Source organism: Gavialis gangeticus, unplaced genomic scaffold (genome assembly GCF_001723915.1).
Source record: "Gavialis gangeticus isolate Ggan-Ray unplaced genomic scaffold, GavGan_comp1, whole genome shotgun sequence".
Taxonomy (NCBI): Eukaryota; Metazoa; Chordata; order Crocodylia; family Gavialidae; genus Gavialis; species Gavialis gangeticus.
In genome coordinates this window covers 138268573-138279374 of record NW_017729032.1, presented here as the reverse complement: position 1 = coordinate 138279374, position 10802 = coordinate 138268573, and the positions used below count along the sequence as shown (strand labels likewise).

Genomic DNA, 10802 nt, shown 5'->3' with positions numbered 1-10802 from the left:
CTGTCTAAAAAGCTACACGAGCGTTCAGACCTGGCTGACTGAAATGCATTTTAAAAGCATTTAGCCACCTACATGAATTTACAAAGCCCCAATGGTTTTAATATCAGTAGGAGTTAGGTAATTAACCTGCTTAGGCCCTTTTGAATATCCCTCTAGCTATTTACCTGTATCATTATGTCCTTTGAGAATGTGGCCTTAGTTAGCTAGGGTCTTGTACAGCCCTAACTCCCTCTATCTCCATCCCTCCATTTCCTATCTTTCCCATTTACTCATGTTTCCGCACCCCCTGCTCTCTCATCTTGCCTATTCAGAAGTTGGGGGCAGGGGAAATATTTCCTCTCTTTCTTCAGTTGCATAGTATTGCTTAAATAAGTGGATTGTAGAAATGTTATGCCTCGCTCCGATGCATCTGGTAGAGGTCACTGACAGATACAAGGCAAGATAAACAATTGGGGCATTTGGCAACAAATATTTATTTTATTCTAATAAATAGAAGCAGGAAGAGAGAGAATCTATTTTACTAACTCTGACAAATTAAATTCACTTTTAATGATCAGTAAAGTACCTTCGTTCCTTTAGGACCATCATAGCCTGGGGAGCCATAAAATCCTGTAGGACCCTGAAACAGATAAAAACATGGTTGCCTTTTTATGTTTTCTATATCTGAAGGATAGCAAAGTTAGTTTGTCTGTTTAAGAATCTTTTTGGTTGCCAGATTGTTATCATTATTTTAATCTGCCTAGGGGGTATTTATTTATTGTTTATCTCTGATGTTGTTAATGTGTAAGACCATGCAACAAAGCTGAGAGGTTTACTTCTGGGAATAGTAATTTAGTCCTCCCTTTCATTTTTATGGTATGTGTTTTGTACATGGGGTCACATCCAGGCCCTGATCTGACCATATCACAAAGACATAGAGCAATACAGAATGGGTGGGCCATGAAGATGTTGCTCTCTACACAGATCTTGGGATGGAAACGCAACTTCAGGAGGGGTGACACAAGAGATGAAGGTGGCTGCCTAGGGCACATGTTCTCTAGCTCTGGCTGTTATGGAGATAATGCACAACACTTGCATTGTTCCCTTTGATACTACAGGACAGTGGGGTTTCTCTTAGCTACCCGATATTAAGCAGGGACAATGAATAGATCCATACAGGTCTGGGAATTGGGTCTGCATTATTAGACTTACATTTTTCCTTTAGTTAGGGAGACGTGTCCTATTTGACAAAAGGAATCTTTCAGCACAGGGGCCAAATCTGCCATTACTTACTCCTTCTGGAGGCCAAGGAGCACTGTACTCCAGGAAAGAGCCATAGAACTGTCCCATTGCCACCCAGGTAAATACTTGTATGATACTAAGGTTTTTTCCAAGCCTGTCCCTTTTGTCCCATGCAAAAGGGATCCAGCAGCTTTCTTGGCTTTGTCTGCATGATTCTCTTTCCCTCCAGAATGACTCTTGGACCCCAAGTGCTGGTGCATAAGGCTTGCATGCTATTTTATTTTAACATTTCTCTACAACACCTGCATTTTAGAGACAATATCCATATACACTCCAAAAATTCTAAAGACTTTAACTATTACTATTATATGGATCTTGACCTAGTATCAGTCAAAATATTAGCACTGACATTAGAGGAGCTGTGTAATTTACATCAGCTGTGGTTCTCAGCTGATATTTTTATACATAGCTCCTAAGCTTAAGAGAACAGTGAATTGCACAGAGCAGTGATTTTAATAACTGGCTCCAGAAAGCATTTAGGGAATTTTAAAGTATTGCAAAATACCACAACACTCTGCAAGATACCACACACTGAACCACAGAGACCTTCTTTATAATGGTGACATATATCAAATATTGTCAGAAAACTAACAAGTGTTACACATTAGGTGTAAAATCTCTATCACACTAGATGGAGCTATGGATTTAAAAGTGAAGTCAGGAGATTCCTATTTATCTGCTGCTCATTGCATGTGCACTGAAAAGAGTTAGTGGCAGTTCTTCCACCTTTCAAAGGAAGCGATTCCTTAACTTTTAAAAATGTAACTGCTCAACAACAGTTCTAAGAAAATAAAGCTCTTCAGATGCAACTTGCGCATCAGGACATCTTACTGGAATAAATGTAAATGCCAGAAATGTTTTTGTCAGGATTCAAATTAAAAAAAAAAGGTCTAAGGAGCCAATAAAAGATTCTGGCAGTAAGGAGAGCTGACTTTTACTGATTGCATTGGCTTTCAGTGTACACAGTACTGATATTTTTTCTCTGCCAACCCAGCAGTTTTGTGAATCACTGTGAATTTCATGTGAGTCCTGGTACATTTTTCTGCCAGGTCACTTGGTTAGCATAATCATGGAAGCATAAGGCATGTCTACACATGCTTATTAATATGCAGCAATAAGTTGTGGAGCTTATTACTCTGGAGTTTATTGCTGCTAGGTGTGCATCTGCCCTGGCTGACAGGAGGCCCTAGGCATCAGCATTCCAGCCCAGGGTTGCTCTTCCTGGCTCAGTGTGCTGTGGAGGGGCTGACTGGGGTATGAGGATGCTTCAGTGTCAGGCTAGTCAGCAGGCAGCCCCTACACTGAAGCATACTTGTCGTCCAGCCAACTGGGGTAATGCCTACATGTGCACTGCTGAAGTTTTTTACTCTGCAGCAGGATAGTACTTGTATTTACTGTCCTTGTTATTTACAAGTACAGTCCTGCTGGAGAGTAAATTAATTTACTCCAGCCTAATAGGAGCACATGTGTAGATGTTGAGGCGTTTACTGCACACCTAATTAGTCAACTCTGCAGTCAACATCTTGTATAGAAATGCCTGTGGAGAAGCAATTTATGCCCCTAGTCATAGATTTATTAAAATGCCTTGTAGGAACTGTTTCTAACCATGACTGAGGGTACCTTTTTCTATGTACAAGTCAAAAACATGAGAGCTTCCGTATCTGAGAGAAATTTATTTTAGACATCTCTAAAATAGAGAGAAGTTTCCTTTAGGAGAGAGAATTGACACTCAGTTTTTCCCTCTCTCTATTTAGCTTGTTCTCTGAAATGCATAATGGCACAAGACCACAGACCTCTACAACATCTGGTTAAACTGAATGAAACAACAACAGGATGTAAAAGAAGTTAAGGAAATCATGCTGGCTATAATAGGAAATTGAATTCAACACTCCTCATAGCATTTAATAATGTGTTGAACCCACTTGCAATAACAAGCTTTAATTATCAGTTAATTTTTTTGATACCCCCAGAATGAAAAAAGTCACCTGGCCCATAATGTCAGGTTGACCAGTGCACATACATTCAGATTAGTTCTGATCTAATTTATGTAGTGTAACTGAGATCTGAATGTACCTTTATTTCTCTAAAAATAAAAGTCAGAAGAGACCACTCCATAGGATTACTTATATTATTTTGTTTGGTTCTTATATTATTTAGTTTGCAGGTGGAAACAGAGGGCAAGAAGCAGGGGGGCGAGTCCAGTGGGGTGGGGGTGAGGCCAGGGGAAGGACAGTGGGGACAGAGGGGAAGGAGCAGGCAAGGATAAGGACAGTGGGGAGGACAATGGGGACAGAGGGGGAAGGAGCAGGGTGGGTGAGGCTGTGCTGGCCTTGCCCTCCCCCCCACTACCAAAAGGTGGTGGTGATGGAATGGACGGGGGGGGGGCAAGGCCAGCAGTGCTGGCCTCACCCTCCACCCTGTGCTCCCTGGATGCAGTGGTGGCATGAGTGCTGGGTGGCAGTGCTCTGTCCATGTCCCCCCATCATTCATGGGGAGGGGAGGCAGGTGGATGTGGGCCGGGCGGATGGGGGGGAAGCAGGCCTGGCCCCAAAACAGTGGTGGAGCAGGTGGAGGGGTTATGCAGGGCTTGGCCCTGCCCCACAATGGCAGCAGAGAGGGTTGGGGTGCGGGCCTGGCAGTGGGCAGGGTGGAGGGGGGTGCACTGGGCCCAGCCTGGCCCCACAATGTCAGCGGGGAGGGGTGGGGGGCACTCTGGGTCCAGCCTTGCCCAGGTCCAAAATGGCAGCGGGTGAGGGGGTACTGGGCCTGGCCCTGCAATGGTGTGGGGGGTGGACCCAGTCTCAAAATGGCAGCAGGTAGGCGGGGGGTGGGGTGGGTGCTGGGCCTGGCCTGGCCCCACAACAGCGGTGGGGAGAGCGTGGGGGGAGGGGGGCTGGGCCCGGCCCCGAAGGTGAAGGGAGGCTGGACGCAGGCCTCTATTCCTGCCCACGCACCCCCATCGTTCTTGATGGGCAATTGACTAGTTATATCATAAATGTACAAAGTCTATAAAGCAGGAACATTGCTTATCCAGCATATTGTATGTTATAAAGTCCCCTGTGGCTTAAATTACAATATTTTTTAGCATGCAGTATATGTATGAGGTATGCATTATGTTTGGGTGTGTGTTGTATGTGAGAAAATACTTAGGTGTACTTAAAACACTAGGTATGTAATAAATTGGAATAATGAACTGTTTAAAGGACTCTGCATATGATTAGACATTTTCCAGGATAAAATCTGCTTTCCCATAATCTTAAGATGTTAGTTCTATATGAAAAAGGAACATGCTAGAAACAAAATTTGAGTTTTGCACTAAGTACTCACTGCTTCTCCAACAGGTCCTTGAATGCCCTTGATGCCTGGCAATCCCTATAAAAACACGATGTCATGAGAAAATACAGTAACATCCCAATAAAATGTTTTAAGCACCACCATTTACTATTTGACATCTGTACTATGTCTGAAACATAAATAAACTGACCAAACAGTGAGAATGCAGAGTCCTTTTCAACCACGTAGATGCAGGGAGCAAATACAGTAGGCTAGCTGATTTTGTGATCCTCTGTTTTAAATTAAGATGTTAGTAAAGTGACCGTAAATGTTATGATCTCTAGATGTTGTTCGAAGCGTTGTTGCTGCCCCCTCATTTGTTTAATTCAGAAGCAGTGCAATGAGGGTAGGTTACATGGAGAAGCACCAGGAAGGTGCTACACAATCTCTGTACTGAGACACATTCTAAATGCAGGGCTTCTCAGTTACCTTATACCAGGGGTAGGCAACCTTCTAAGGCTGTGGGCCTTCAAGTGACCCAGCCTGGGTCAGGGGTGAGAGGGCAGGCACTAGGACAATGTTGCTACTGTCTCTTTCTTCCTGGCAACGCTGGGAAAGTGCTCACAGCCTGCGTTCATCCCTGTGGGGAGCACCCGCAGCTGGCATTCATCCTTGTGGCAGCATGGGGAGAGTGTCTGCAGAAGGTGCCCCTGGCTGCTGAAAGATACTGAAGTCCCACATCTGCAGGGCAGATCCAAAGGCAGCTTGTGGGCTGTAAGTTGCCAACCCCTGCCTTATGTGCATATGTGTGGGTCTATTGGCCCCCTCTCTTTGCCTATTCCAATGGCCTTCCCATCTTCCAGAGGTAGCAAAGCACCAACTCTGAGGCACAAACAGGTTGCAAAATCACCCAGTGTTTGGCTTCTCCACTGCCATCACATACTGAATGGCAGAACCCTGGCTTTAAATGATCCCTGCACTGTGCAGATTTCACCCTTAATGAACAACTTACCCTTTGTCCTGGAAAACCCATTCTCCCTTCTTCTCCCTTTTCAGCTGAAAATGCAGGGGAGCCCTAGGAAACATGGCAGGATAATTTGTCATTCTTGGCAGGTGATCTTACATACCTTACATTGAATTTACAGAGTACAGTACGTGTATGCACACTGTACAGAATTGGTTGTAATAACTGTGAGTGAAAGAACCTGTATATTTTAAAACTGTACCCAACCCTGCAGTCCACATACAGCCCTACCTTCTCTGAGTTTAATGAATTTGCTTCACCAAAATAGTGGGAACAGGCCTTTAGAAAAAGGTTTCCGTTTACACTTTTTATGGAGCATGTAGCTGCTACTCACAGCAATTATTTAACTGTATAAATAGTTAGTAAGTTTAGCTGTAATCCAGATCTCAGCTTCACATAGCTACTTGGAAAACAGAGATATTCCACCATCTAGGTCCAATGAACATGAGTGAGGCATGAACAAGGCTAGTAAAACTGGTGTGAAATCTTACTTGAACCCATAGACCAGATAAGTTAATAAAACTTCATAGCTAACAGCACCAAAGACTAACAATCATCTGACAATCATCCACTCAATTATAAAGAAGTCTCTATGTTGCACTTGGACTGCAGGGAAGGTTGGCAGGGATTGAGAAAATGTCAATATATATGTATATATATGTATTTAATGGAATTTTAATAAGATTATATAAGAAACAGCAATTCCCTAATATTTAAAATGAAAATTAGAAAAACTATTGTGAGAAAATATCTTATTTTGGCTACCTCATAATAAGGAGTGTCTGACTGCCTGGGGTTGGGGGCAGGAAGGGATTCTTATATAACATGGGACAGTATAATCTTCTATGATTAATTTAAGATGAAAGAAGAACAAAGCTGGCACATATGGTTATGTTGTGTCATTTCCATCCCTTGAAATATGAAGAGAAAGGGTATCAATATTAACTACAGCTACTGATCTTTGATTTTTTTCAGCTGACTTACTGAACTTCCAGGATCTCCTCTTTTTCCTTGCATTCCTTTTTCACCCTAGCATTGAAGAACAAAGAAAGATTTTAAGTATTTGGGGATGTTAAGCTTCTCCATGCATAATAAAGCATGTCTTTTATAACATGAAATGGCAGGTATTTGTCAAAAGGAAAACATATTATTTTGTGTTATGAGTGATATCCTAGTCTTAAAAAATGTAGGTGTCATAAACCAACCTTTAAAGATTACATATTTTTATAGCTTGCTAATTTTTTGACATGTGCCTTGGCATAAGGATCTGTGATGTCTTTCGAGAGAGATGCAGTTCTCTGTTCTGCTCATACTGGAAGCCTGCCAATATGAACACCTTACAGGGGTACTACCGTGTCTGAAACAAGCTTGTTTATGAGGAGATGCTTTGGGAATGACTGCCAAAGAAATACCTGTAAAAAAATATCAATGCATCTCGTTCTACTCCATGATTAGCTGTGATTAGCTCATAGATTCTCTCGCTTCCTTCACACCATTGAAACTGTAATCAGCATCCTCCTTCTCCTTGTATATTTTTTCCCTGGGATTTAAAATGATGTTGACATCTCATTTTCTCTCTCAGCAATATTTATTTGTTTACTTAGACCCTCCTGGGAACGTGATATAAAACATGTGCTATAAGCCTGTCTTTGCCATGCATAGTCTACTTCCCAGGAGCAAGCTAGTTGCTCATTACTTTGTGAGAGGAAATCAGGTATCCAGAGAAGCGAGGGCTACCCTGCCTCCCATTTGACGTTGCTTAGAGCTTGTTCGCCCCCTGCTGAGCCCCTATAGAAAAATGTGGTATCTTGTGAGAAGAGACCAGAGACAAAAAAAAAACCAAGCAAAGGGTATGTCAAAACTGAAGTCACTTCTGTAATATCAGTTACACTCCTGTAAATGGTCCATCAATGCACTGAAACTTGCAGAAACATTTAGTAACTCAAATTCCTCTTAAGAATCTTAGTTATAATCTTGAGTATCATTGACACAGACAAATCGTGCCTTTGAATGCATTCGGATTGCGAAATGAGAAACTGTTAGTCACAGAGCTTGCTTGAAAAAAATAGGAAAAATGTCCTTACGATATATTAAGAGAGATTTTGTGAGAGGTGCAGCATAAATTACTTTAACTTTACTAGTCACAAGAAATCTTTCAGCCCAAGACCTATGGCAATACAGCAAAGAGATTTGTTTCCATATACAGTAACATATCGCAGGTACTCAATATTTTCCCCTAATATTCACTGCTATGTTGCAAAAATCAAAAAGTATACTTGAATAAGAATTTAGCTTTGCTTCTGCACAGAATTCATCACATACAATGTTTTTAATTACCTTGTAGTCATCCATTGAGAAATCTGTGGAAGTTGTAAACTCCCTTGTAGATGGACGCCCAGGAGAACCTTTGGGACCTATCTCGCCCTGCAAGAAAACCATGGAAATAGATTTAATATCAGCTAAAACAGCCTTATTAATTTATTATTAACATTTATAGTCTAGGTCCTAAGCTGGAACCAACAAAGCTACACAAATTTGTGCCAGTTTGGGGTCTGACACTTGGACTAGTAATGTTGGGGGATGAAGTTCTTTCATAATGAGATCATGTATATCAATATTTTTTATTGTACTACCTGTCTCCTGGATAAAATGCAAAGAATCTTTTTTCAGTTGCACCAGTCTGACACCACTGATTTCAGTGGAGTTTCTTCTGATTTATACCGGTGCAAGTGATAGCACATTCAGAACTAGACATGCAAAAGTTCACTTGGCTGCAATATTTATTACAGTTGTTATTACTTTCAAAGTAAATAATTTTTTACTACATGTTATCATTGTTAAAGAAAAAGGCAATAATTTAAACACACTCCTTTTTTAATAATGATAAGCATCACTGATCTGACTTACGATTCTGGAACTATTTAATTAATTTCCTTTACCTTTTCACCTTTTTCTCCATAAAAGCCAAGGCCTCTGTTGCCCTTATTGTAAAGACAATAAATCATCAGTTAATAAATATACAGTTTTTACTCCAGTAAAGATTTCAAATTTAAACAAAATGAGTTTGAGAAGTGTCTGGAGTTAGAAGTCCTTTGGACATCATTGTAGGACCATGATCACATTATTACTTAGTTATGTTCTAGTCTTTCCTATAACAAGCATGAAATCCTTCTTTCTTCGAGTTATAGTGTGAAAAGATTTCACATCTCATCTGTGGGGTTTTTAATAGATTTAAAAGTTAGAAAGTCATATATTTTTTCAGCTAAGTATAATCTGATATATATGGAGAGATTACCTGCTCTGAGGAAACTGCTATGGGCTATACCATCTTGATAACTTGACTCTAAAGCTGGGTTAATCATTCTGGGGAACCTTGCCTGAATATAAAGTTGACTTTTGGGACCAGACAGGCAACACATAGGCTCTCATCTTATGTGGCCTATAATTGGTTGCTAATCTTCACTGACTTTAGCAGATCTTGGATCAGAAGCATTGACTCAAAATCAACATAGACACAGCTTGCTAGAGAAAGACTTACTTTTTCTCCTGGAGGTCCTGGCGGCCCCGGTCGTCCCTATAAAAATACACAAAGGAGTATATTACCTCTGAATAAGGTGGTCTTAATTGTGTTTTCTTGGTAACTCTGTATAAAGAAAAGGAAGCAACTAGTACACTGGATTCACTAGAATTCAGATAGTTAACAATACTTCAAATTTTAGCTATGTTGACTGTTTCATATTTTTCTAAAATATAGAAGTGTTTAGTTTATTAAAATATGGGAGCGTCTACATCAGCCACTTTCCTGCACAGCAGACCAATTTGCTGCACAGTAAAGCGTCACTGTCTACACGTGCATAGCAGCTAGGGTGCAGTAGTCTAATTTACTGAGCTGCCGGATAGTCCTGTCAGATACAAGTGGTGTTGGGCAGAGTAGTAAATTACTATGCTTAAACACACATGTAGATAATGATGTCAGGATTAATATATTTAGTTGCATTGACTGCACGTGTAGCTACACCCTATAAAATTTACTATAATATTTTACTATAATGTTAAAGTGCCAAGATATATGACTAGTTCCCATAATAGGATAGGGATCTGCTATTTAGACAAAATTCACTTGTTTTGGCTCTGGTAACAGGACCTCATATTACAGGGCCCTGTCATCAAAAATGTTAATCACATGCTTATGTATCTTGCTGACTCTTGAAAAAGTCTGCAGAGAATGAGGGAGTTATGCACCTTATTTTACCTGCTTAACATTATCTTGTCTGACTACATAGAGAATGACTGTTAGAAGGAAAAAAACAGGAAACAAAATAATGACAAAGAGAAGGTACTCCCAGAAAGAATTCCACAATTTCTTGAGACAGGAATATTAACTGGGCAGTCCCAATTTTCCTGGCTTCATCCCGGGTAGGCAGTTAATTTTTCCCCCATGTCTGAGCTTGGGATCCAAAGACTCTAAACAATTAAAGACCTTGTCCTAGAGAGCAAGGCAGTATGAAAAGGCAGCATCTGCTCAGAAAAAGAACTACAGGAAAAACAGTTGGCCTCTGAGCTCAGAGGTGGAAGTAGCTGGGCTAACTACCAAAGTACCAGTATTTACAAGGAAAGGCTGCAGTTCAAATGAGACCAGGTGCATATAACGTGTTGTTATTTTAATTTTTCTTTCTGCTTACTATGTACCTTTGGGTGACTAAACAATACGTTTGCTTGGAAAAACATGTTTCTGAGTCATTGTGATCAACCTCTGTTCTTGTTAACACAGTGAGACCAAGACCACTCTGCCATTTGGGCATTCAGTCTGGAAGCAATAAAACTTTGGGATTTCATTCAATACGAGGGAGAGCAGCAAAATCTGTCCCTTGAAGGAAGTACTGGTGAAAGCTTGCAAAGGGGTAAGACAGCACATCCTCTTCCTCTGGAGACCAAGCAGGAAGTAGCAGGTCTGGTCCGAAATAGGATGAACCATGGGTTTTCATTCCAGGAAAAGCACAAATAGAGCCCTGCTGCTGGGAGAAAGTGTTTCATGAGGGAATGAAGGACAGGTCTCAGCTGCAGAGAAATATGAACTATGAGAGCACCATGGCAAAGACTAGTCCAGATGGGTTTAGCTCAAACATTGCGGATTTGGTGCTAAGGATCTTGGTGTGATCTGTGCAAAGACTTGTAGAATCATTACGCATGTAGCCATACTGAGGTGTATTATGTTTCCAAATCA

General features: G+C 41.0%; 1 protein-coding gene across 2 annotated transcripts in view; it reads right to left on the bottom strand.

Annotated features, from left to right (window-relative positions):
• Nucleotides 1–10802, bottom strand: part of COL4A2 (collagen type IV alpha 2 chain) — a 291109-nt gene that overhangs the window by 97488 nt on the left and 182819 nt on the right. For both annotated transcript variants that reach the window (XM_019524110.1, XM_019524111.1), the window contains exons 10-16: nt 9117–9152; nt 8518–8559; nt 7916–8002; nt 6563–6607; nt 5567–5629; nt 4609–4653; nt 566–619 (exon numbers count right to left, since the gene is read on the bottom strand). In XM_019524110.1, coding sequence (XP_019379655.1) covers nt 566–619; nt 4609–4653; nt 5567–5629; nt 6563–6607; nt 7916–8002; nt 8518–8559; nt 9117–9152 — 372 coding nt within the window. The remainder of the gene's footprint in view (nt 1–565; nt 620–4608; nt 4654–5566; nt 5630–6562; nt 6608–7915; nt 8003–8517; nt 8560–9116; nt 9153–10802) is intronic.